Here is a 27935-nt window from a genome sequence, read left to right as displayed (position 1 = left end):
TCCCCCGCCGGCAGCCGGGCCGCTCCCCGCCCCGCCCGCGGCCATGTCGTCGCCGTCCTCCGGAGAGCGGTACGAGGAGGAGGAGGAAGAGGAGGACGGCGCCTACGAGAGCCAGGCCAAGCGGCTGAAACCCAGCGCCAGCGCCGCCGCCGCCGCCGCCGCCGAGGAAGGCGAAATCGAATACGGCGGCGCGGAGGAGAGCGAGAGCCGGCGGGAGAAGGCGGCCGCGCCGCGCGGAGGGGGCTTCGCGGGGGGGGTGAGCGAGCGGCGGGGCCCGGGCCGCGGGGGCGGGGGGCGGTTTCCATGGAAACGCAGCGCGGGCCGAGGGGTCCCCGGTGCGCGGCGGGGGGCGGCCCGGCGGCCTCCCCCTCAGAGCCCATCGCGCTCCTCCGCCTGTTCGCCGTGTGCGCCTGCCGGGAGAGCCCCCGTCCCCCGCACCGGGACTGGCGGTACCTTCGTGTCCGCCGTTTGTTTTCTTAGCTCATTAATTGTAACCTTTTTTTTCTTACCGGTGGCTCTCTCCGTTTGATATTTGGAAAAGTTCATTTAACGGCCGGCCTTGAAATTAAGAACAGCTCTGATTCACGGTTTGCTAAAATTAACTTACCTGGCGCCGGGATAAATGAACGAGAGAGCTGGACCCATCGCTCCATCAGCTAAACCTCTTGATGGAGAGGATGCCTGCTGAATTAGTGCACGAGCTCCCCAATAAGCAGAAACAAAGACACATCCTTGGAGACAACTATTTTGATTCTGAGATTTCTTGTGGCAGAGCATCATCTCTGTGGTGGTCAAGGCTTAGCTGCGTCCTCTGTCTGAAAGGCCGGTTCTGAATGAAATCCGCATGCCCACTTAATTTATCTTGAAATTTTGTCATGTAGAAGAGCTGGACGTCAAGCAGTGTTTCAAGTAGGAACATGGTACTGCTCCTGCCCTTCCTCTTTTCTGCAGCATTTTGTAAAATCGGCTGGTTCTTTGGTCTCTTTTTCCTTCATTCTGGGTTCTGACTCTGATCGTCTTCGTGTTGACCTCAGCTCAGGACACACTACCCTGCCTCTTTAGGTAACAGGGGCGCAGAGTACATCTGTGGCTTTACGCTTGCGTTTCAAGAATGGTCCAGTCTAGTGAGTAAAGAAACAAAAAAACGTGCAGCAAGTGGAGAACATCAAGGTTTTAGGCAGCTTGTTGTGTCAGTTGTGGCATGTCTCAAACAAGTGAGTGGTCACCGGCTCTGATGATTTGTTGTCAGAAGAGAAAAGAGTAAGTGAAGATGAAGTAGGAGGAGCTATAGGGAGTAGAGAATTAGGAGAAAAGGGAAATGAGTGACTGAGGTAAAAAGAGTGGTAATAGTCTGGTAGCCTTGCTGTTTAATTTTCTTTTTTATTTTTTTTTTCTAACTTGCATCCTAGAATATTGTTGAACTGAACACTCATATAGATTATATGCTCTCTTTGTATAAAAGCTGTTTTATGGTAGGACATTGCTAGCAAGTTGGTGTGTTCTCCCTGCTGGGCTATGTTGATTATTATGGCACTTCCTATGCCGCTCGGGTTGTTTCATTGGGTTGAGTAAGTCCTTCGTGCCTCTAAAGTTTTGGTTTTGTGGGTGCCTAGGAGTCTGTATATGCGATCCAGATGGGGAAAACCAAAGCTTATTTTGCTTTTCCTTTTTCTGTTTCCCACTCTGGTGGATGCTTTTCATAGCTCAGAGGTGTACTCTCTCTCTCAATCTGTCATCTCAAGGCTGAGGAGCATGGAGAGCCAGGAGCTGGCTGGAACGTTACCTAGGGGAGGAGTAGGAAGTGGTCTTGTAGAAGTATTCTGTGGGGGAGAGTATGGTTTGGAAGAATGACTTTTACAGGGACATCATTGAGTGGCGGTGAAGCCTTGGCAGAAGAGTTAGAAATGTGGCGTAGCAGAGTCAGGACACTAGGAGAATATGGGTCAAAAGCTGCATTTGAGGGTGTTTGGAGGGCCTTTCAGCTGCATTCCCTTTCCCTGCCATGAATTTCAATTTCATTGATAATTGTGGTATTTATGAAACCTGTATTTGCTGTAGAATCCACCTGCCTCACTATCACTGACATACCTGTTCTTAAATAGTTCTGTGAAATAAGGAAGAGATATTGTGCTGGTTTGCACAGTTGGGGAAGTGAGATGTGGTGTCTAAATACAGAAATATGGCTACAAACTATTGCAGAGTAAGATAGGGATGTGAGCTTGCCGCTTCTCAGGTCTCTGCTGTAACTTCCTATGTGTGGTGTTCTTGCTTTGTGCTAGATGGAAAGCAGCTCGCTCACAACTCAGTTGCGTGGTATCTGTCGCAGGCAGTTGTGGTAACAGGAGCTAGATGACAATTAGTTCAGATCTTGACCTGTTTTGCAGGAACTTGTTCATATATCCATTTATTAAATTAAGTACATCCTAGCAATGAACTATGGAGCAGTCGTCATCCCTCCTTTGTCTTCCGTCAAAAAAAGTAACCTTTACCTTCAGGCTAGCTCTTCTTGCAGCACCTCAGGCTGCATCTCCTGATGATGCTGTGTGTTGAGGGGGTATTATTTTGTGGTATTTTTATTTTAAAGGGACATTCAGATTGTGCTGAGCAGAGAGGAAGGTATAATAAAATGGAGTATTTTAGGTGGAAAGGACCTACAACAATCATCTAGTCCAACTGCTGGACCATTCCAGTGCAGAATCAGAATTAGCAGAAGGGACCAGAGTGCAGATATTTCTGTCTGTAGCAGCTGTGATCGCTGAAAAGACAGTGCTAGGAAGAGGTATGCATTAAATAAGAGAAACAATACCCCAAACTCCTCATCCAGACGGAAACCAAATTGCCAGGTAACCTTCCAGAAAACAGGATGTGATTAACCTTAACCCCCTTCTTCTGCAAGCCGCAGCACCCCAAACCAACCAACCAACAAGAAAAAGTTCAGGACACGCAAAACTGGCATATTCTTCTAATGCCATGGAATCTTTGCTTGGTTGCTTGGTTCCTCTGAGACACTGTCTTTCTTCACTGTGTACTGGAAATACTGTTGTCACTGCAGAGCTACAGGAATTCCAGGTGGCACAGGGAGAGGCATCTCCTGTTCCTCTTTAGGAAGGAGAAAGAACTGCTCAAGTCGTGCCAGTGAGATCAGCAAGGATGATGTACGACAAGGCAAATAGCTTTAAGTAGTGACATCATCATGTAATACAACTGGCTGCTGAAGAGTGTACAAAATGCTGGATATCGGCTTATAAAAGCCTTTTCTCATCAGATCGTCCTCAGTAGGCAGAGATGAGATTACTGGGGAATGTGTTGTATACCTTCGCCTTGCCTTTGTAGTGTGGTAATTTTAGATATCCTTGATATCCTCTAGGGCATCCGGATACAGATTGGTCCATAGTTAGGCATTAATGAAGTTTTGGGCACTTACATACTTAATAAGCAACTTTTTGGGGCTTTCCCCCCAGTCCTATCATACTTAGAAAAGCCATTTCGGAGCATTTAGGAAGGATGTGGAGAAAGAAGAGAGTTGAGAATGAGTAAGATAATCTGAATGGTGAGAAATAAAATAGCAGTATAATTAGGTACTTGGGGAAGAGAATTTGAGGGAGTGCCATGCTTTTGCATTAAAGAGAAAAAGAGAGATGGAGGAGGTAAGCAGAGAAATAGTAAAGGAGCAGATGGTCGAAAAAAAAGGTAGTACAAACTGATAGAACTGTGATGGGAAAGTGTCTAGAGAAAGCATGAAGGACACATTTATGTGTGAGCAGTTGGCGAAAAATTCTCTAATCTGGAATTGGTGAGCAAGAGAGACATCATCCTAGAGCCCATTACAACTTTCTTCCTTCTGAATGGCAAATCATAATTTGTTAGCAAGAAACTAGTGATGTATTTAAAATGTTGTCTACACTTATGTAGGCCACCAAAGAATGGATGTTAAAACGATACAGCAGTTCTTTTGAGCTACTTCTTACCTGTATGAAGTAACTTTTTTTGTGCTTCATCTGCTTGATTAGGTCAACACTTACCTCGTCTCTCAGCTGTATACAGAAGCTCAGTTTCAATGTTAAGCGTTTTTATATTCCTAGCTTCTTTCTTGAGGGATGCTTTCTCTGTCCTTGTTACTCATCTTGGGCCCTTAGCAAGGAAGTCTGTTTCCATTATCTATTTAATAGTTGCGTTTTCTGTCCAGCTAATGATTCTTCAAGAAGTTGTTATTGAATTTTCAAAAACCCATAAGCCATATATATGAGTAGGTACAGTAGTGTTGAGTAATCTGTTCTCCTGGCTTTGGTGGAGTGCAAGTGGCATGTTGGGGTTTTGCATGGGGCTTTTGTGCTGCTGTACGAATTGGAGTTACTGAAAGGCTCCTTTGTAAGTGGAGAAATACCGCTGGTGATTAATCTGTATGTGAGCAGGAGCTTTGATGTAACCTTGGTCTGTGTGCCAACTGTAGCACGTGTTTTCATAGTGGCTGTGTATTTTTAATCTCTGTGAAGAAATTATGACAGCGGTTTGATGTGTTGTATGCGTTAGCTGTGGTGATGCTTTAACACAGGCATTTTTGATTTTTCATGTGGTCTAGTGGTTTCATTTCTCCTTCCTTCTTTTAGAGGAAATCATGGATCATTCTGGATTTGCGTGGTACTGCAGCTTGGTAGCTGCAAAACGTTTGATGGTAATATGCACGTCTGTCCCTCGTGAAGACTTTTTTGCACTCAGACATATGCCTGTGGCACATGTTCATGTCTTTCACCAATATGCGCTGTGAATGTTAGTTCGCAGTTTCCTGCCTCAGAACTCACACTAAGTTCTTGTGCTGCTGTTTACTGCTGCTGGTTAGAAACCATTTTGGGTAGAGCAGAGGCCCTGTGATTTGGCCATTTATAAGCTCAGTGGGTTTGTTTGTATAAATAAGTCCTTAGTTTCATGGCAAGCAACTGAGATTTCACTGTTTTGTGGGGCTGTTTTGTTTTTTAAAATTTATTATTTATTCTGTGCTTCTTGAGCTTCTGCACAAGTTACTACAATAGCAGCAGTGTTAGGAATTGATTTATGCTAAGTCTCCTGCTATACAACGCCCTCCTAAAGGATGCTTTCTGTGTGATGTTATGGGAGATTGAAATTTGGCTTGGAAACCTAAGCGTTGCCTTAACTACAAAAGAGAGCAAAAATTTGTATTTGCTGATGGTTCTGAGAATAATTCTTGTTGCAGAAGTGCAGAGACCTGTGTATGTGCATATAACTCATGTATAATGGATTTGAAGATGCAAGTATAAAAGTCTTAATTTTTGAGTGAGATTTATATCTTCAGTAGGCAAGCTTAATTGGATTGCTAATAAATAAAAATTCAAAGGGATATGTGTGACAAAGGAACATGAACTGAAATTATACCAGAAGATTTAAGTGAGATGGGAGACAGAAATACTATTCTGTTATGATCCTCTCTCTGAAGAGCTTGACTTGCTCTATGGGGGTGCTCATTCAGTAAGGTAGCTCTCTGTACTCAGTCTGCTTCAGCAAGAAAATAATTGCTTTTATTCACCATCTGATTAGGCAGATATTTTTAGGTGAAATTTCTTGAATGCATTAAAGAAAATAAACTAAAAGATCCCCTAGCATTATCTGGGATCTTACTATAGTAACAAGCATGCAGGGCAATGAATAATGGATTTGATTTATGTTTGTTCGGCAGACTGCAAATAAAGATGCCTGCTTTATTAACACCTTAGAGTACTAGACTTTGTAGGGAAAAAGGGTAATTATTGTTAATATTCTTTTAAAAGTTTTCTTAGGTGCTTTTTTGCAGCTTTAAAAAGCATGTGTAGAGGTAAAGAACATAAGCTAAAAATAAAAACCTCTGTAGTTCTGTTCCTTCTGCACTTGCCTAAGAATTTGCAGTTCAAAGTATTAACTTTTTATGACTTCTTTGATTGCTGCTACCTCTGTAGACCTCAGCTGAATAATTCAGGATATGTGGTATCTTATGAAAATATCACTAGTGGTCTTTTCCCACAGTTGTCACAGCTCATCTTGAAAGAAATGTTACCACTTCAAATGCTTTCAGATTGCAAATGAATAAAATGTAAGCTAAGCTTAAAAAGTTAGATATCAGATTATTTTATTAAGTCTGAAGTGCTGTTTTTTTATTCAAACAGAATGGTCAAATCCCAGTTTAAGTGAAAAATACTTAACTGTTTTGGCAGGGCTGTATATGGAACACAGGAATTAAACAAGACCATGTTTAGTTGTCTGGAATGTTCTTTTTCCTTGAATCTGCTGTTCAGATGGGGAAGAGAAGAATTCCCTGTAGTAGTAGCAGCAATCATTGTGGTTACTTAATTGCTGACTTTGTACTACAAATGAGAGTCCTGTCTCTAGTTCCGGAAGAAGCTATACTGCTTCTTGCAGAAAATTGAAAAATCAACAAAACTTGATTTGTTAAATCAAACATGTTGATATAGCTGCTCAGTTTGCATAAATCAGCTTTATTCTGCTGTTAAACATATGAAATTCAGGTGCTGTAATTACAGTATGCTTTTATTATCTCTAATCTTTCTTTCATTATCTCTCATTGGTTTACATAGTTTCATTCTTTTTGTTTTTACTCCATACCTCAGAGTATGTAACGTAAATTTCAGCCCTGCTTCAGGCTTTGCATGGAAAGATGAGCTAATTGCAACTAAAATTCTTCAGTCACACAGAATGGAGGCTGCCTGAAGTCATAGCAGTAGCTCTGAAAAATGTTCACAGAATGTTCATGATTCTTTGTGCTAATGTATGACAGCTGGGTCTGTTAATGGTAGTCAACCTTGGGGTGAAGAGAGATGCCCATCTGCACAGAAATTGAGAGTTGTAAAAAACATGTACGAAGAGTATTCAGAATTAGAAGGGAGGTTGGTTTTGTTTCAAGTATAGTGCAGAGCTGGCATTTTCTTCCATTGTTGGTGACAGCTCTGCATACATTAGAAAAATTATCAATTTTGTTTCAGTTTACTGATGGCCCTTGTTTATTCTTGCTTTTTTATACTCCTCCCTCCTCCCCCTGCCTCAATAAATATTGGCATAAACTAATAGGAGAAGTGTCAGAAATATGTTACCTATTGTGCATGTGCAAGTATTTCTTTTTAAGCTCGTAACAAATAGGGTGGGGGAACCTCATGCAACTCAACCAAGTGTGAAATAGGTGGGTTTTCATATTAGAAAAATCTTGCCTGTCCAAACACATTAATTAAATCTGCAAAGCATTTTATTTTAAGGAGACTACAGCAACTGTACTTGGCAATTTGTTTGGAAAGGAAAGTTAAATTATTTAAAGTATGCTTGGATTGTATATTTGGATGGCTTTTTCTGGACCCAGTGTAGTGTCTGCCAAATATTTAATTTCAGTTAGTGATAGCAGTATGCCTTGTTCTGTGTTGAATTTTAAAATCTGATTTTGTTGCTAGGATGCTGGAGGAAGTCATCACAAAGTCTCTGTTTCTCCTGTCGTCCATGTCCGAGGTCTGTGTGAATCAGTTGTGGAAGCAGATCTTGTGGAAGCTCTTGAAAAGTTTGGAACCATCTGGTATGTCAAGCAGCATAAAGTCATGTCTCTTAACAAGTTGGGAGAATTATTTAAAAGTCTCTTGGACCTCTTTAAGTACATTCTGAGAGCCATTTGAAATCCAGAGCTTAGTTAATAGTTAAGCATAAAGATTTTCTAGCTGTGTGAAAATTCTGTGTTTCTGTATGTGGCAAGTCTAGTCAAACAGAATTGCACCGTCTGCGTGCCCCAGTGCCCCCCGTCAGACATAAGTCACAAAGCTAGTCTTGGCCTTAATACAATATGTGGCTTAACTGAAGTGCAGAACATTGCAAGGTTGGTTGTCTTGATATAAGTGAATATACCAAAAATAAGGATGGACCACAGATAAGATGATGATTTTTTTCCCCCATTTTTGTATGGGAGGAGCACTTGTGATCATAGAATCATAGAATAGTTTGAGTTGGAAGGGACCTTAAAGATCATCTAGTTCCAACTCCCCTGCCATGGGCAGGGACACATCCCACTAGGTCAGGCTGCCCAAGGCCCCATCCGGCCTGGCCTTGAACACCTCCAGGGATGGGTCATCCACAACTTCCGTAGGCAACATGTTCCAGTGCCTCACCACTCTCATGGTGAGGAAATTCCTCCTTATGTCTAGTCTAAATCTGCCCCTCTGCAGTTTATACCCATTCCACCTCGTCCTATCACTACAAGCCTTTGTGAACAGTCCCTCCCCAGCTTTCTTGTAGCCCCCTTCAGGTACTGGAAGGTTGCTACAAGATCTCCTCGGAGCCTTCTCTTCTCCAGGCTGAACAACCCCAAGTCTCTCAACCTGTCCTCATATGTGAGATGCTCCAGCCCTCTGATCATCTTTGTAGCCCTCATCTGGACCTATTCCAGTGGCTCCTTCTCCTTCTTATGTTGAGGATTCCAGAACTGGACACAATGCTCCAGATGAGGTCTCACAAGAGAGGAATAGAGGGGTAGAATCACCTTCCTCGACCTGCTGGCCACGCTTCTTTTGATGCAGCTCAGGATACAGTTGGCCTTCTGGGCTGTGAGCGCACATTGTAGGTTCATGTCGAGCTTCTCATTAACCAGCACCCTCAAGTCCTTCTCTGCAGGGCAGCTCTCAATCACATCATACACCATCCTGTATTGAAATCAGGGATTGCTCTGACCCAGGTGCAGGACCTTTCACTTGGCCTTGTTGAACCTCATGAGGTTCTCACAAGCCCACTTCTCCAGCCTGTCCAGGTCCCTCTGGATGACATCCTGTCCTTCCAGTGTGGCAACTGCACCTCTAAGCTTGGTGTCATCTGTGGACTTGGTGAGGGTAGATGTGAGGGTGATATGGTAGGACCTTGGGAATGAGATATTTCTTCAGGAAACAAAACAAAACAAAATAAAAAAAAACCGAACAGCCCTTCAAAGGTCATATAGCCTGAAGATTTCTCATCTGTGAACAAAATAGTAAGGGTGAATGAGTAGAGCCAGCTTATTCTGAGTGCTGCCTCTTGGAAACATGCATTTATTTTCAAGTAAATGCATGTATTGAAATCAAATAAGGTTTTGTAAATAGTACAGTAGTTTTTTTGACTGCCTTAATATTCAAATAGTTGAATTATACTTGTACCAGTATCTTAAAATAAGTAAATAAAATGAGCATAATCTTATTCAGGAATACAAATGGGTACATTTTAGCCTGAGAGTTTTAGTCTTCAAAAACCTAATCAGCTGACAAAGCTTCTTGAGTTTGTCTATGCCTGAATTTGGTTAACAAGAATACTTCTGTTTATTTTCTAAGGTAGTTTTGTGTCAAAAATAGTATTTTAAATTTCTTAGCAACAGCAAAGATATTTAATGTATCAGCTTTGAATGTGTTTTATAATTTGCATTTACTTTGATCCTTTACCTTATAAATGGCTTCAGCAATCTTTTTTTTCTTAATATTGTAGTTCTGGTAAGTTAGTAAATGATTAACTGTTTGTTGTATTGCTTCAATGTTTCTATGCATTAAACTTTTTCAGGAAAACAACTGTTTGTTACTTCTCTTATAGCTGATTTTCTCTGTTTTGTGCAAATGCTTTAGGAATGTGTTGACTGGGTTTGGGGAGTGTGAGCAGAGATCTGCCTTCTGTCTGTGTCCTTGTTAAGAGTTGTTTAGAGGAAACGTATATGACAGTTACAGGATTTTGGAGTTGTTTTGAGTAAGCATATAGGAGAACTTACTGTAACGTTTTTCTCACCAGCTATGTCATGATGATGCCATTTAAGCGCCAGGCTCTGGTAGAGTTTGAAAACATAGAAAGTGCAAAGAAATGTGTCATGTTTGCAGCAGATGAACCTGTATACATTGCTGGACAGCAAGCCTTTTTCAACTACTCAACAAGTAAGAGGATTACTCGTCCAGGGAACACTGATGACCCATCTGGTGGAAATAAAGTTCTCCTCTTGTCAATTCAGAATCCTCTCTACCCAATTACTGTGGTATGTTTCTTCTTTTTTCCCCGTTCTTTTCTTTAATAAATTGAGAAAAGGCAGGGGGCAGCAACCTCTGTGACATTGTTTCCATGGTGTGCTACTTGTTAAAATTGTACACTATTCATTTGAGTTATAAATTAAACTTGCCTACCAAAGCTTTGCACTGCCTTCACATAAGTAACGTGTTCTGAAAACAGGGTTTTTTGAGGCTGTTCTGTTCAGTCTTATTGTATGGATATTTTGCAATGCATTTGAAAACCTCAGTGGTCAGGATTTTGAAAAGCTTAAGTTGCTACATGCTTCTGGTGTATTTCCAAATGTGTGGCTGCATCATCAGGAATGTCATTTAGTTTTTGGGCTCCAAGTGGTGTGTGTATAAAAGGCAAATAATTTTTCCAGTCAGAGGGTTTATTTTATTGCAGTGTCTCGTTTTTAAGTATTCCTTATGCGGAAAGTTGAAACCTTCATTTGTTGATGATAAATTTGAGTTTAATGGAATCTTCCTTACTTTTATTTGGGATAATACATTTTACTTTTCAGTATTTCATAGAGTGGTTTGATGGAAGACACCTTCAGTTCGAGTCTCCCTGCCATGGGCAGGGACATCTTCCTCTAGGTCAGGGTGCTCAAACCCCCATCCAATCTGGCCTCAAACACCTCCAAGGATGGGGGAGCGTCTGGACAACCTGTTCCAGTGGCTCACCACCCTCACAGAAAAGTCATACCATATATTTCAAGTCATACCATATATCCAGTTGCATCCTAATTTATTGCCATCTGTTTATGGCATATTTTTAATATTTTTTCTAGCATTTAAGTATACATGTTTTCTCATGGATTGAATGCTTATATTTTTCATAGACTTTATAGTACCTGATGAATTGCACAGAAATATTTCAGGAAAAATGTAAAAAGTCTGCCTTGCAATACTGTGATGCTAGTTTAAGTTACTTGTTCTTAGGGAAATATATAAGTCAGTATGAATCAATCAGTGTTTGCATTGTGTGGAACCGTACAACTTAATGCAAGTATTAAGTTTTGTTTAATTTGTTGTATATTATGTTAGCAAATAGGTTAAACTTAGTATTCCTGAAATTGTTTCCAGAGGTCAGTTCCATATCATCCTTTTTGCTTCACAGTATTGTGAATATCGGTAGGTTTATGCCTATCAGTTCATTAGTGCATGAGGAATTTTCATTCTTTTGTCAATTTTCTTTATGGAAAAGCATGGCAAGGTGTGAATTGCTTTTTCATCAGTGTTTAAAAATACACCTGCTTTGAGCTGTGTGAACAAATCCACTGACTTAAGTTAAAGTATTCTTTGCAAGTGACTATAATACAGATTTTTAGAAACTGTGTTTCATTCATGCATTTTAAATTTGGCTTACTTAAGCAGCAGAGTTGAGTGTAGATGCTTGAGGAAACCAGTAGCAGAAGCATTCTGGGCTAGGAGAGTTTCATGGAAATTCTAAGGATGAAGCCTCTAGCACAGTAGCTCCTTTTGAAAACAAACAATAACCCCCCCCCCAACCTCTTCCTTCCTGCAGCCCCCAGCTGTTTGTCTATGGGGTCACAGCAATTGGGAAGAGCAATTATACCCATAACAAGTAAGAATTTAGTGAGAAAAATAAGAATTTAGTGCTTGGCCTGTGGGTTAAAGAAACAGTTAAGAATGCCTCAGGCAAAGCCTGCTTTATTAAAAAAACACTGACCCAAAAAACCCAAAAAGTGCAATACTACCTCTTCCTCTTCAACACTTTTCTCTCCTTAAACTTGAACTAGTTATATGAAGTATATGAAAAATTGCAATCAGTTTTAAGTGGCAAGTCTGAATAACTGCGATAAGTTATTCTGTAGTTCTTAAGAGCTTTTATTACAAAACAAGATACAGTTTTTGCAGAGGTTTGGTCTGCTCATGGGTATCTTGGGGAAGACACTAAATTGTTTTAAAATTCTGCTGCAGCTAATTTTCTTCATTACAATTGTGACCTGCTTCTTTCCTAGCAGAATTTATTTAGAGAGGTGTGGCAGTGAAGGGCAAGAAGGGCAAGTTAACTGTGTGTAAGTCCTAATTGCTTTCCACCCCTTTCTGATGAGGGTTGGTGTTTTGAAAAAGTTTTGCCTAAGGTCTAGTATATAGACCTGTGAAGTTCTGTTTCCTGCTTTCCTTATTTGTGGACTGAACTTGTCATGGATTTATTTGCAAGAAGAGACAGATTTGTCTGCTCAAAGAGACCATCTTAAAGTGACCCCTGCTGCTGTAGTCACTGCTGTCTGCTCAACTATGCTTCTGCTGTTGCCTTCATTGTGACCTTGTAAACCTTCAGTACATGCCTGTAGTAAGCACTTAAAGGTGTGCTGTGCATTGGCAATTAATGTGTGAAACTTAACTGTAAACTTTTGAGATAAGGTAGCTGCACCTCCTTTTTTATGATACTCTTGTATGTATATAATGCTAGTGTTATTTTTTTTATATGTAATGTATCCCACATTACTGCTGCTTGTGAAGCACTTGATTGATTTGGTAATCTAAACCATCTGAATTTAAAAAATGATGAAGCTCTGTGTGTGCCTGCTGGCTAACAATACTGATGGCATTTTGACTAGAGCTTACATTTTGAAAGACGAGTTTGGTTTTTTGTAATTAAATGGCTGCGAAGAAATCTTTTGTAAGACAAATTGTGAAATTAACTCATATGCCAGACAATGTCATCTGGAGTTGGAAAGTTTTCAGGACTTTTTCCCAAACAAGGGGAGATGGAGGGCAGCTGTTGTGCTGTTGAGCGTGCATGGAAAGTGCACCTATAAATGATCTCATAAATCTTATTTTTTTAAGGGTTTAGGCTGCTTGAATCCTTTCTAAAATGTCTTTTTATCTTCTGAAGATCTTAAGGTTGAAAGGTTGACAGTCTTCTCTGCTTGCTTATTTTAGCTATGTGAAATGCTCACTGGAGTGTCTGGAGCAAGGCCCCTGACCACGGACAGTGTTTATTTGTTGTGGGGTTTTTTTGATTGGTTTGTTGGTTTTGTTTGTTTTTAATTTAGTGATAATGTGCCCGTGTATTAAAACTTCTGATACTTCATGTAAGCCAGGCATTACACCACTGCAGGTGTAGCCAGCAATAAGATACTGTCTTCTGGTTTCTTGGGGTGTGCATGTATGTTTTCTTTTTAAGAAATCCAGCATGCCCTGCTGCGCCCCTCTGCCTCTCAATCTTTCTGCTGTTCTGCAGAATGTAATAACAAATACTAGTTTCCTTTCCCCTTTCTTCCTCTTGTCCTACAAACAAACCTGAGGAGGTGCACTAAGATCTTGGAATTAACATTTTGGAAGTATTTGGCTTAGATATAAAGAAATGAAGGGGAAAAAAATAGACTGTGGCAGAATGTTTCACTGATGCCAGGGCCTTTGCCTGCTAGGGTTAGCTATGCAACTGACCATCTAGTAAAGTTTATGTGCTGTCAGCTGTTTGAAGGTGATCTGATAGGTGAATTGTTTCAAGAAATCACAGTTCCTGTCCAGATTCTCAAGCCTGAGTCTTAGGAATTCTCAGTATGGGTGTATGATTGCTCTAAAATAAACTTATTGGCTAGATTCACGCAGGAGACTTGTTTCTGGTACTGATGTCTGAATTGTTATGTGCAACTGACTGAGATACTCCTAGCAGCACGTCATAAGCCTGGCCTGATGTGCAGTAAGGTGAGCTTTTCTCCTTACTGTTTGGTTTCCCTGCAGTACTGAAGATGGTCTTGAATTTTACTGGTGCCTAGTAATATAGACAAATGCTGGTGAAAGACTGTTAACAATTATTGTTAAGTTTGTATGAATCCGGTATCTTCTGTCAGAATTTTTCTCTGCCTTAAGTGAGAAGCACAGTAACCGCTTGCAGTGTCTTTGATTCAGGTGCACATGATTGAAATTCTCATTTACATAGCCTGTGTTAGCTTACATCACCTAGTTACTTTTCTGGAAATGAACAATAAAAAAACCCTAAACTGCTAGAGTCTTATGAAATGTGCTGTAACTGCAGTATCACTTTGTCTGTCTTTGCTTTGGTAAAACTGCTGCAGTGTGTGCTTTAAAGGGGGTGCAGCTTGAGAGGTGAATGCAATTACTGGCTTTTAACACTTTAACACAGTTGAAGGTACTTGTTAAACTAATGTTTGCATAGAAGTTTTTTCTTGTTTTTCAGATTTGACTGGTTGTACTTTATTAATCCATAGATATGGTAATCATGATTGTGGAAATTGTATAGGGAAAATTATGAATGAAAAGTTAACAAGCCTTTTCTTTGCTTTGGCATTTAAATGCCAATGCAATAAAATCTTCTGTGGCTTAGTGTTTGAAATTTTATATCTGACTAAACTTTTTTTTTTTTCTTCCTTAGGATGTCTTGTATACTGTGTGCAACCCTGTTGGAAAAGTTCAGCGCATTGTTATATTCAAGAGAAATGGAATTCAAGCTATGGTTGAATATCCTTTTAGAGTAGTTTTTTTTTTTGATCTTTTTTCTGTAGATTCTTGACTGCAGATGGGATTTAAAATGAGAATGTCAGAAAAATACTGTGTGATTCTGAGAGCAAATTGTTTTGAATTTTATATCGAACATATGGTAATTTCTAATTTCTATATGACTATAAAATAGCACTTGAAATCATAGAATTGCTTGGTTGGAAAAGATCTTTGAGATCATAAAGTTCAACTGTACCTGTCCACTATAAAACCATATCCCTGAGCACTTCGTGTACCTGTCTTTTAAATACCTTCAGGTATGGTGACTCAGCTACCTCCCTGGGCAACCTATGCCAGTGCTTGACAATCCTTTTGGTGAAGAAATTTTTCCTGATGTCCAATCTGAACCTTCCCTAGCACAACTTGAGGCCATTTCCTCTTGATCTATTGCCTGTCACTAGAGAGAAAAGACCAACACCCACCTCTCTACAACTTCCTTTCAGGTACAGAGGGATAGGATCTCCCCTGAGCCTCTTTTTCTGCAGGCTAAACAATCCCAGTTCCCTCAGCCGCTCCTCGTAACATTTGTGCTCCAGCCCCTTCACCAGCTTCATTGCCCTCCACTGGACACGCTCCAGCACCTCAACATCCTTCTTGTAGTGAGGGGCCCAAAACTGAACATGGCATTCAGGGTGCAGCCTCACCAGTGCCAAGTACAGGGGCAGAATCACTTCCCTGGTCCTGCTGGCCACACTGATACAAGCCAAGGTGCTGCTGGTTTTCTTGGCCACCTGGGCACGGTGCTGGCTCACATTCATCTGGCTGTCGACCAACACCCCCAGGTCTTTCTCTGCCAGGCAGCTTTCCAGCCAGTCTTCCCCAAGCCTGTAGCTGCGCAGGGTTGTTGTGTCCCAGGTGCAGAACTTGGCACTTGGCCTTGTTGAACCCCATGGACTGGCCTTGGCCCATCGATCCAGCCTGTCCGGATCCCTCTGTAGAGCCTCCCTACTCTCAAGCAGATTGACACTTCTGCCCAGCTTAGTGTCATTTGTGAACTTAGTAAGGGTGCACTCAATCCTCTCATCTGGATAAAGATACTGAACGGGTCTGGAGCCAGCACTCAGCCCTGGGGAACACCACTTGTGACCGGCCTCCAGCTAAGTTTAACTCTGTTTACCACCACTCTTTGTGTCTATCTGTCTAGCCAGTTTTTAACCCAGCAGAGGGTGTGCCTGCCCAGGCCAGTGGCAGCCACTTTCTCAAGTAGAATACCGTGAGAAATGGTGTCGAAGGCTTTACTGAAGTCCAGGTACCTACATATTTTATCTCAATATGAAAATGATGTTGTCAACAACGGTCTTGATAACCATATTTATAGGTCGCCCTAAGGCTAGTAATTATGTGAAATGTGTCATAGATTTGACAATGCATTATACACAAAAGTTTCATGGCTTCTGCCTGCGTTGGTACTCCATAAATGGGTTGGGAAGTGCAGAGGTGCAGCGTTACTTCTTCACACTCTTCTAAAAAATAGTTCTAATATATCCTTCTTTTCTTACTATTCTGAATTTAATAAAGCGTGAGACTAACTTAGGCCTTCTTGACCTGTTTATCGTGTATTGAGGAAATTCCCCGCTCTGTTATTATATTGTTTGCTGTATTTGTAGCATTAAGTTTTACATGGGATAAATGTTCAGGGTTGTTAATGTGTCGCTGTGGTCTGCGAAGTTGAAAGTCTGATGTTATTACACCTTAGTTTATAAAACTCTGATAACCCTCTTCCTAGAGACAGATTACTCTCCAGTTCTGAGCTGTTACCTGGACAAAATTGTATGAAAATATAAAATTCTTTTGTAGTTTCAGATGGTCCTGGTGTAATGTATGACTTAACCAGTGGCTGCATTGATGATTTGCCAGGCAAAAAGATTACTCTGACTTCCACAAAAGCAAACTAATTGTTTTTTATCTAAGATATTTAAACTGTGTCCTACAGACAGTAGTTAGACTTGCTATGATATAGTGTATCAAGTTTGTGGTAAGCAGTGTTGTCTGAATCAGATGACTTGTACAGTTGGAGGTTATTGTTAGTTAAGGCTCAGGTACATTTTTCTGCTAGTCATAGAACTAATCTTAGAGTGTGTAGAGGATATGAAATACCTACGTGTTGGAGCCTAGTACGTGCATCTGCCTTGAGTGGTGGATTTAAAGCAATATGCTTGTTATGTTTTTTGATGTGAGATCATTATTTGTTCATTCAAAGTATCTCTTTATTCTGTGGGTTTATTTGGCTAACAAGCTGAAAAGGATGTACTCTTTCTTAGTTATTTTTGCTGTCAAGTGTCTAATGAGTTCATGTTCTCCCTGCCCACAAGTCTCTAGCTAATGCTAGCTGTGAGAAGGCATGCATTGTCTTAAGTCGCACTTTCTCACCCCTGAGCTCTAATCACTTCCTAAATGATGCAACATGAACTTCCCTTTCAAGCTTTCCCTCCAAATATTCTCTAGGCTTACTCGTACTTTTCTATATCCTCTGAAAATTACTAAATCCACCAGAATGTCCACTTTCAAACAGCATAAGCTCAGAGCATAAACTGAGCTTGCATCTATACAATTCACACTGAAGAATTTGCTAATTTATGAATGGTCTCATTGTGTGCTACTTGGATCTTGAAAACAGATGCTTAATGTAAATTGAACCCATATATATTTGTTGGTCATTTTATATTGAAGTCTGTATAAGAGTTCTTGTAAGGTATATAATAGTGAAATATCTGCAGGCTACAAAAGTAAAACCATATCAGAAGAAAGGGACATGAATGAGACACCTTGGGAAAAGTCCTTAATGTGATCTGTATGTTTGAGTCCGTGTTTTGTGCCCAGAAGGCGAAGGCTGCACTCAATGGAGCTGATATCTATGCAGGATGCTGCACACTAAAAATTGAATATGCAAGGGTAATGCTTGGACCTTCTTTTTTAATCTTACTAGAAAAATATATTATAATCAAGATTTAACGTTTTTCACTTTTACTCTATTTGAACAGCCAACTCGACTTAATGTCATTAGAAACGACAACGATAGTTGGGACTACACTAAACCGTATCTGGGCCGACGAGGTAGGTTTTCATCTGTTATCGCTGTGTATGTTTAACTGTACTAATGACAATCCTTTATACGTGGTCAGGCTGTATCACAGTAGTCATTTCTAAGCAAGCCAGTGCTGCTGAAGGCTGTGTTTACAAGCCAGGAAATTATCCCTGAGCCCTAGTGTCCCCTCTCTGCCGTGTGCTTGAGCCACTTAGTTCAACAAGGAGCCCACACCTGCAAGCACCTTCGCAGCTCTCAAGGACTTGCATTTCTCCAAGCAGCTCTCTCTCTTTGGAGGAGAGGAAACCTGGTACAGACTATTGCTTACAAACTACAAACTTACACACTGCTTCTCCTTCGAAAAGACTCTTTTTTTTCCCCTATGTTGGACGAGGCATTAAGAAGGATAGAGGACTTCAGCAGGCTGACTCTACACTTCATCATGCACCACATCGGCATCAGCAAAAACAAACAAACAAACAAAAAAACCCTCTGAAAAAACCTCAGACTTGCAATTCACCTTGTCTGCATACTGCATGCACCACCACAAGTTTTTAAAGGAGGACACTTTCATTACTTCAGATTTGTATGGGATGAATAACATGATAGACTGTACCCATTCTGTTCAAGGTTGTATGTATGCTGGTCTTATTTCCCTTAAAATTTCAACTGAAAAATTGAAAACCTCCAAAATTAAGAAACCTTCTTGTTGATATCATTGGTGTTGTAATCTTTTTATTATTTGCTGTATGTGAGATTTGCACTAAGTCTTTTAACAGTGTAAATATTGTCTAGTAATAGGGAAATTTAATCCTTTCTTACAGAGTTTGAACCAAGCAGTGCAATATCAGATAGGTCCCCTCAGTTATATTTAAGTATTAAAATAGGGAGATCATAGTTGGTACAGGCATACTGTCTCTTAAGTAATGAGCTGTATAAATTACCAGAACCTAACTCATTTTAGTGAAACCTATGACTATATATGTAAAGAAAACCACTATGTAGCTTAACTCCTGTAAAGTGTTTATTCAAAAAAAAACCACAAAACCTGACCTGTAACTATTGAGAGCAGTATTCAGTAACTTATGTACAATAATGTGTGCAATGTAAAGTTAGAAAAATGGAGACAATATGTCTGAGATAAGAGTATCTACTTATCAAAGGCTATATGAGAGCCAGGTCTTTGGCCATCTCAGGTGATACGTACTTTCAAAGTAATTCTGCAGAGAAAATTCAAAGTAATTCTGAGCTGGTAAAACTGTTGTACAACTGAAAATTTAGAGCTTGAATTTTCAAGATTAAGTTCTTGTAAAAAGTTAACAAGGGAGGTACAGTATTGGTTGTAGCTTGTAGATTATGACAATTTGTATTGGGATCCGATTTTTTTTCTCAAATTCCGTAGTTAAAAAAGGGATTTTGAAAAAATTCAGGGGCAAGAAAACAATCTGAAGGTTTGAATTTGAGAAAACTGGAGGATGAATTTGACTGACCCTCATGCCTTTTGATCATTGCAGTGTTTGGAGGCTGACTTGTAATGCTGTGCATCTAATTACATTATGTAATTGGTCTGGAGATGGATACGGCTGCATGAACTAAGTGTTCCCCAAGCTAAGGAAAACAGTGGAAAATGAAAATGTTAGGATAGGTATAGCTTTCTCTTTCTCAAGAACTCTCACTCTGCTCATTTTCCTTTTGCTATTTTGACAGCCTGACATATTTTCTATGTCGCTCTACTATGCATAAGAGAAGAATTAGACTTGTTTTATACATATATCTATTTACTGTGACCCACATCTACTTATCTAGATAATGGGAATATAAATTTTTGAATGAACACTGAAATGTACTCGAGAAAGGAGGCATCTAAAGCAATTTTGTCCGTAAAATAGCACTTTTTTTTTTTTTGAGTGAGAGCGTTCTTGGTTTTGTGCTTCAAATTACTCTTGGGGCAGCATTGTTTGTCTTTTGAACGAAATGTGACCTGAACTGTAGGGGTCTGACTGCAGCAAACAAGGTCTTAGCCCAAAGGAATTTCAGTCTGAGGGCAGACATGCTAATGCATCTTCTCAGAATTTCATAAACACACACACACAAATCTTTGGAAGGAAATGCTTTTTTGTTTTTCAAAAAGAACAACTGGTTTTAGTTCTTTAAGGTAACAAGTTACAGAATTAGTCACCGATAGTATTTCTTGACCTAGCAACTGACTGCTGCTGTGAGCCTGTATTGCCGTGGACTGAACTGCAAAAAGCCACCTGACTTAGTATTCTACTTGCTTTTAGCCAGAAAGTTCAAACTGTAGTTTGGAGTATTTATCTTGGTGGTAATACTAGCATACACAGTGACTTAAGGACCTAATTTACAAACAAAACCAAAGACCTCAAAACTTAAACTAGATTATTAAGTGTCTTTCCTTTCAAAATTATTTTTTAATACAGATCACTTCTCATGTTTCAGTGCTTGTTTGCTTAATTTATTTGCACTGGCACAATTGAGAGACTTTGTTCAAGGAAGGAGCAAGTGTGAGGCAGTGAGAGAGAGAGCAGTGAAGTGCACCATCATGAGGGGGAAGTATTCATCAAACTCTATTCCCTCATGACTTTTTATTTGAAGAATACGACCCTTTACTGTGTTACCGTATGCTGTTTCAAAGCATTGAGCCCCACAAACTGGAACTATAAACTTGATTTTTCTGAGAAGGGATTACTGCATACAGTGAAATGCTCAAAATACTTGATATGACTGCCCATTTGCTTTCTAGAGCCAAGTACCAGAGCTGTTACCCTGAAAAGGAAATAGAAAAAGAAAACTTGACAAAAATGATCTATCTCCTATATATTTGAAGACATTCATCACAGTTCTTTCTTCAGACTTTATTGCCAAAGCAAATATCTGAGTTGGACCCTGTCCTTCAAATCCTGAGCAGAAACAGCCGTGTGTGTTTTCATCTCCCACTGTTGTGTTGTCTAATGCAAATAGTTCCTGTTTTTCAGGAGAATTACCTCCAGCTGCATTGGGTGGAGTTGCCATTTTCTGCAGTTGTACTTAAATTTCCTGGAAAGTGTTGTAAACTGATGTCTTGCCACATCTTTTCAGTGTGGCTTTTTGAATTGTGAGAAATCAATTGTTGCTTACCACAAAGAAATCTGGAAGTTTAGAATTGCTTTGTCATGCAGCATGGATCTGATTAGAAAATACAGCTTTGAGTATGATGCACTGCTTTCCTCCAGTAATGTAGACCCCTTGCTTAACTTTATATCCTAGAGAACTGGGTTTTCTTAAAGGATTGACTGTTGATTAAGTGCATTATTCAGTGATGTTTTTCTCCAGTTGAACTGTTATATGCTCCTGATAATGCAGTAATGTACAATCCTTTCAGCACGCCCATAAATCAGTAGGTGTTCTGTAAATAATGTATGTACACGTATGTAATGCTCTCTGTTTACTGATTGTGAAACCGTGTAATACAGGTTGTTGTTGGCTTATGCTGAAACTTCTTGAAAGAAGCCCACTTTGAAAATGTGTTGCTGTTGAAGCTAATATTATGATTCAGGTACTGTCTTTCAAAAGTACTGCATTTCAAATTTGTTTTAAGAAACACATAGGTAAATACTGCTGTATGGTGTTTCCTATACTAATGTGTGGTGTCTGTTTAGGAAAACTATGGGGTGTTTCCATAAACTTTAAATGTCTGGATCTCTTCATTGGCTACTGCCCCTAATCAACTTAAGTACAATTTGTTATACAGATGGCAGTCTTTTAATTTTGGTGTCCCAGGTCGACAGCTCATGGTTTTAGATGTATAATGAATGAGAAATCATTTATAAAATTAACAAGGGCTCAAATTACTTTTGCTTCTTAACTAGAAACTTTGTGTCTTAACTGGAGAAACAAATGTGTAGTTGTGCATACTAAACTGTTTTCTCTCACTTCCCACATGTTAGACAGAGGGAAGGGCCGCCAGAGGCAAGCTATTTTGGGAGAGCACCCATCATCATTTAGACATGATGGTTATGGTAAGTAACATATGATGACAGGTGATTACGAGTTCTTTACATGTTATATGGAATTCTAAATATTCAGTCAGTGCTTACCTGTGGACCCCTGCAGCATGAGTAGTTCACTGTTGTGCTGCACATGTGGTGCTGTCAGTCCACATACTGAAAATGCTAGTGATTCACCGAAATCTGTGCGTTTATTGCCCTACCTCTTCTTTCACAGAGAGCATCCAGCTCTACAGACTTATTCCTTGGAAGAGTGTTTGCTTTTAGTTGCACCCTAGCAATGGGTAGAAAATTACATGCGTTCTGGGAAAGAGTTTTCTCCTAAAAAATGGCAACGTAGCTTCATCAGTGTTTTAATGCAACACAGAGCTCTGATGTTCTTGCATGCAGAGCTGTGAATTGTGGACTTTGCATTTCTTCTAATATAGCTAATTCTGAAAAGGTATACCTATGCAACTGTAGAAGTTTTGGGTTGGAATCAGTGCTGTGAAATGCAGCAGTGGTATTTGTAACTGAAGATTTACTGTACTTACTTGTGTTGGACCAAGACCTTAGGGTTGTCGAACTAATGTCCCCAGTTAGATGTGACTTTTCTACTTCTTCACTCTCTTAACTGTCAAATGCAGTGTGATTTGTCTTACCGCTTCCTTTGCAAATGTATTTATGACGTTCTACAATGTAGATTGACCTTCTACCTACTCTTTCCAAAGGTTCTTCAAATCTCCAGAATTTCCAAGTTTCACCTTGTATTCACTGATACACTCTCTACCTTAAGTAATGTGACTATCTCCTCCTATACCACTGTCTCCCTGCTCCTTTTTGCTGGGGAAAAAAGAACAAAAGGTTCCTTTTATGCTTGTCTTATGTGAATGTGACATTATTTTTGTTTCAGAAGAAAAGAGATATCTCCTTGGTTTGTAATGCTGATGTGCAATACTCCTGTTTATAGAAAATGCTAGTAATATCTCATCATTTGGGAAAAAAGCTTTTTTCAGTGAAACTTGTCACATTACCTCCAGTGGAAAATACGACAGCTTCATTTTGCATTAATGCAGAGGTTTTTTATGTATTCCTTTTTCTTCCAAATGAGCTGTTTGTAGAAAGGCAGTGTTCTGATTTAGTCTCTTCTCTCTGGAAAAGAGCTGTGGCATCTCCTCTCCTGACCTCTGGCTAAAAGTTCACTCTTTTTGATGTATTTTCCCTGCTTTGTAATATTCATTCTTGGTGTCATACAGCTCTATAAGTCGACACAGCAATGTTACTGAAGGTTTGTTTTAAATATTTGTTCTGATAGGTTTATGTTCAAATATTTTTTATGGTGCAGGGAAGATATTATTTTTATAATTACTGCAGTACCTTTTCCACTTTTTGTATGAAAACAATCCATGAAACAGCTCCTTCCTTCTTGTCTAGTATTGTTGGGAAAGACTTGGAATGTTAAAGGGAGCAGACGAGGGGATTTTGTTTGGTTGGTTTGGTTGTTTTGGTTTTTTTATCTGAAAAAAAATTTGTGGAAGCTGCTGTAATGTTGTTCCTCCCCTGCATTAAACATGCACTATGTACCTGGGCTTCAGTGCATGATTAAGTAGTGAAACTTGTTTCAAACAATATTATAGCATGGTGTTTTGTCTCCTTAGGGTCGCATGGTCCTTTGCTGCCTTTGCCAAGCCGTTACCGAATGGGATCTCGGGACACTCCGGAACTTGTGGCTTATCCATTGCCACAGGCATCCTCCTCTTACATGCATGGTGGAAATCCTTCTGGGTCAGTTGTCATGGTTAGTGGATTGCATCAGCTAAAAATGAATTGTTCAAGGGTCTTCAACCTGTTCTGCTTGTATGGAAACATTGAGAAGGTAAAGCATAATTTATTAGAAACTTGGAAACTACTCTAGTAATTTTAATTGCTTTGAGAAAAGCCTGGCTGAGATGATCCAAAGATATTTCCTAATAACTTGCAAAACTCTTGGCTGTACTGTCTGTTGCAGTGTAATTTTTTTCCGTTTTCTCTACCGTAGGTGAAATTTATGAAGACTATTCCAGGCACAGCACTAGTTGAAATGGGTGATGAGTATGCTGTGGAAAGAGCTGTCACACATCTAAACAATGTCAAGTTATTTGGAAAGAGACTTAATGTCTGGTAAATACATTTTATTAGATTCATAACCTACCAGTATGCAGATGGAATGGGGTTGCAAATGGGCAATATCCCATTGATCTGTTATAATTTTGGAATTTATGGTTTCCAATTTGCAACTATTATTTATTTATTTGTTATATAATTTTATAATTTATAATTTTATTTATATTAATAACAGACACTCGTGTACTGCCCATATGCTTTAATAAGTTGTATTCCCTAATGTATCTTGCCCATCCTTTCTACTTTTGTGTAAGGAAGGTGTCAAATCCAACCTGTCTTGTTCTCCTATTTTAAATTGTGGCAAAGAACTGTCAGCTGTCTTCTGGTTAGATCAATAATCTGTGTGCAAAATATGCAAGTCTTAACTATTTAAGAAACTTATAACTATATATATATACACATATATATGTGCATATATGCATATTTATATATATCTCCTTAAATCCCAGTGTTTCCAAGCAGCATTCAGTAGTTCCAAGCCAGATATTTGAACTGGAGGATGGTACAAGTAGTTACAAGGATTTTGCAATGAGTAAGAATAATCGCTTCACCAGTGCTGGCCAAGCATCTAAGAACATCATCCAACCACCCTCTTGTGTGCTGCATTACTATAATGTCCCCTTGTGTGTGACTGAAGAAACATTTGTAAAGGTAGGCAGTTGAAATGACTTATGACATATAGTGCTTTGGTGCTCCATCCTAGCTTTTACACTGTGCTACTTTTTAAAACAAGTAACTGGGATAATTACAGGGTAATGACCGGAAAGAGAGCTGGTTTTTAGAATAGGTTTGTAACCTCTCTATATAGAAGCTGCTACACTTTCACAATTCTAACGCTATTCTCTCCCTTTAAGTTTTGTTTTGTTTAATGTGAGAAAAAAGATTTTTGGAAATAAAGTGTTATTTGTGGATGAAGGGAAAAGGCTCACACAAGGCCAAATCTAGGGAAAGTTGAGTCTACAATTGCAAAAGATTTACTCACTCCCCGGGGCGGTTACTCTAATGACTGCTAAGAGGTTTTGGAATAGAGAGACGCATGCAGCTGGAATAGTTTGCACAGTTGAGTTCTGTGGGATGCTTTAAACATGCAATTCTGGGCCTCTCAAGTGGAAGCAGTGGCAAAACTTATGACAGTTCAGCAAGCTCTATCTGAAAGTTCCCTTTGGTTCATGAGTGGTGTGGTTTTGTGTACAACTTCTGAGCTACTGTATTGAAGTGTGGATGTCAGAAAGAAGTAATTTTTGATGTTTCAGGTAGTAGCTACATCAGTACTGTTAATATTTGTGCCTACAAAATCATTTGTCATGAACACCACAGATATAAGTCTCGTTTTGTATACTATAGAATGGTATTCTAAAGAATTACCCATCTAAGCGTATTTTTAAAAATAATAATTTGCCATAAATTCTTGGAAACTTTCCTAAAGAGTCAGTACTTTCCTCTGTTTGTGTTTCTTCCAGTAACTTGGAATTTTTGGTAATGTGTTTATGTGCATTTTTATTGGAGTTTTACCTCTTATTTTTGTGACAGTTATGTGAGGATCATGAAGTTCTCGGCTTTATTAAATACAAAGTGTTTGATCCAAAACGTAAGTAAACTTAGACCTGTTTGGTGGGCTATTTAACTTCCAGTTTTGATAAGAGCATACGCTATCAGGAGATGTTGCTGACCTGCTCCTTCCCTTTTCTCATTTTGACAGCTTCTGCCAAAACACTGTCTGGTCTGTTGGAATGGGAATGTAAGACAGATGCAGTGGAAGCTCTCACCGTACTTAATCACTACCAGATAAGAGTCCCAAGTAAGTAAATTTTACTGATGTTACTGTTACACATTTTTTCTTGATTTCTTTCTTGTTGATACTGCCTTTGTATAAGGTGAGGCTTCAGCAGCAAAATCTGCAGCTAAAACCTGCATCATTCTTTTTATATGTGTATATATACGCAAATATATATACATATATATATATTACAGTGTACAAATACTATATGTGTATATATTACAGTATTTAATCTCAAGTTTAGGTTCCAGTAGTTTTTATCTAAATGGCAGTCTGTTTTCTTAGTTTTTGAGTCGACCTATGGAACTCTGCAACTTTGAAGTTCTGGAAAGATGGAGAAAAAAAAATTGGTTTGGGATAAAAAGAAGCTAGGAAGGGAAAACATTAAAATCTGTTGTCATCAAAATCAAACCTAATGGATTATGTCTTACTGAAGCTTTTTATGTCTTTCACAATAAATGCGGAGAAATCTGCAGTGTCTTTGATCAGAAGATCTATCTTTAAGTTACACAGCTGACTGCTCTGAATTAACTGATCCAGGAGTGGTTTCTTTTTCTGGTCAGAATTGTGAGGTCAAGCTGAGTAACAGTAACAGTGTAGGGGGAGTCCATCTGCTAACCCAGTACACAATAGGCCAGATCTGCACTGGACAGTTAAGAGTTCTCAGGATTAAATGGAATGTTTCTGGGTATTCACAGACATGACTTAGAATCCAGCCCAATCTCTAATATTATTTTAAAGTACCTTCTCCAAACTATTGTGTATTTGTCTCCCTGTCAAGTGTTAACAGTTTAAATCTTTCCTATCCCTCTCCTCTCTTCCCCCCCTTCTATCCACCTTCTCAATAATGGCCTGAGGTTACTTCAGGGGCAGAATATTTATTTTTAAGATATTAGTAATAACATATCATTCACAATTTCAGATTTATCTCAGTTTGGAGGGGTGATAACAGTAAAAGAATTTACTTTTTCAACATGAAAAAAGTCAAACTCTAATGTATAATCAAATATAGGTACTGCAGGAAGAGATGGCTGTTTAAAACAAGGACTGCTAGTTAAGACTTGCTGTAGTAAGATTGTCTGAGGTTGGCTGAACCAGGAAGATGTCTTCCATTACCTGAGAGGCAAATGTGTGCTGCCATCTGTGGGCGTTGGCAGCCTTTCCAAATAGAGGAGGGCTGTTTTATGCTTTGCTTTCTGGAGAGACCTGAAGGGTGTGCCGGACAGCCTGCTATTCTTTTCTCAGTCCGATAGAAATGCTACATTCTATGTCTTGACTTCCTTAAATATCTATGTCTCTTGTCTTTTGAAATTGCCTGTTAAAAACTATTTTTACAAATAGTTCAACTAGGAAGCAGCAATAATTTCTTGTGTATAGTATAAAATTTGGAATTCTGTGTACATTGCCTTGCAACCAGATCCATCACTTTGGTTTTATGTCTAAAAGGTGCTGGTAGACTGTCAATAATGCCTACTCACAGGTCACCTGGTGTCTGTGAGTAACTGGTGGGGGTAGGCGGGGAGGTGTGAGCATTAAACCTACAGAACTTGTAAACTTGTCAGATTACACGAGGTGGTCTTGATCAGCAGGAGAGCTCTGCTCAGTAAAACACCCTGAGTATGTTGTATGTTGTTTCCTGACAGATGGCTCCAACCCTTACACCTTGAAGCTTTGCTTCTCTACTTCATCCCATTTATAGAGAAGAGGACAGCATGTTAAGAGCTACGCTCACCTTGATTTGCAAGTTTAAAACTACACTTCGTTCACAAAGCTCTAAAGTGGTTGTTCTAATGTTGCCTTGTTTCAACTTAATTCTAATATCTTTTATCTTGTTTTATAATAAATAGATGTTCCTTCGTAAATCCAAAAAAAGATTTTTTTCTTTTTGCCTCTGAGAAGTACATGGTAAGCTTACCACAAAGTTTCTATTTCGCTATCTTCAAATGTCTAAAGAAGCACCAGTAGTGTAAAAAAAGATCATTTTCTTCCAAAAAAATGAATTATATTTGCATTTTCAATACTGTTAAAGAGTAGTATTTTTCCTATTGTAGTCTTAACTGGCAGATAGAATTATTACATCAGAATTTTAACTGTAGGACTTGTTTTACAGTATGTTAAGTAGTGAAGTATGTTGCAATACTAAAGTTTGTATTTATAAAATGCTTTAATCAGGTTAATGTTGCACATACCGAATTTTTAGTAGTGTAGACTTGATTTATAGTTCAAACAAAGCTAATGTAAAAAATTAAGTATGTACATGTGTATGCTGTGAATTCATACTTATTTAAAGTGGGTTTGCTTTTTTAAAAAACTGTTTTCCATTTGCATTAGCATGAGGCCATTAGCTAGTCCCACCATGGGGCCTTTTAAAAATTAAAATTGCAAGCCTGTATCAATGTGTTCATCCTCATTTTCCATAATTTAATGTTAAATCTTCGGTGTTTAATATATCCTCTTGACTACTTTTT

At 39.3% G+C, this 27935-nt stretch overlaps 1 protein-coding gene across 1 annotated transcript; it reads left to right on the top strand.

The window, feature by feature from the left end:
• Positions 1-27859, top strand: HNRNPLL (heterogeneous nuclear ribonucleoprotein L like). Its single transcript, XM_069852960.1, has 13 exons — positions 1-256; positions 7443-7561; positions 9775-10012; positions 14395-14493; positions 17322-17411; positions 17501-17573; positions 21489-21560; positions 23186-23403; positions 23566-23687; positions 24140-24341; positions 25221-25278; positions 25390-25488; positions 27111-27859. The coding sequence occupies exons 1-13, from the start codon at positions 44-46 to the stop codon at positions 27164-27166; spliced, it is 1659 nt and encodes a 552-aa protein (XP_069709061.1). The 5' UTR covers positions 1-43; the 3' UTR covers positions 27167-27859.
• The last annotated feature ends 76 nt before the right edge of the window (positions 27860-27935 follow it).

Source organism: Phaenicophaeus curvirostris, chromosome 2 (genome assembly GCF_032191515.1).
Source record: "Phaenicophaeus curvirostris isolate KB17595 chromosome 2, BPBGC_Pcur_1.0, whole genome shotgun sequence".
Taxonomy (NCBI): Eukaryota; Metazoa; Chordata; class Aves; order Cuculiformes; family Cuculidae; genus Phaenicophaeus; species Phaenicophaeus curvirostris.
The sequence above is the reverse complement of the archived record's forward strand: the minus strand, read 5'-3'. Positions and strand labels throughout refer to the sequence as shown.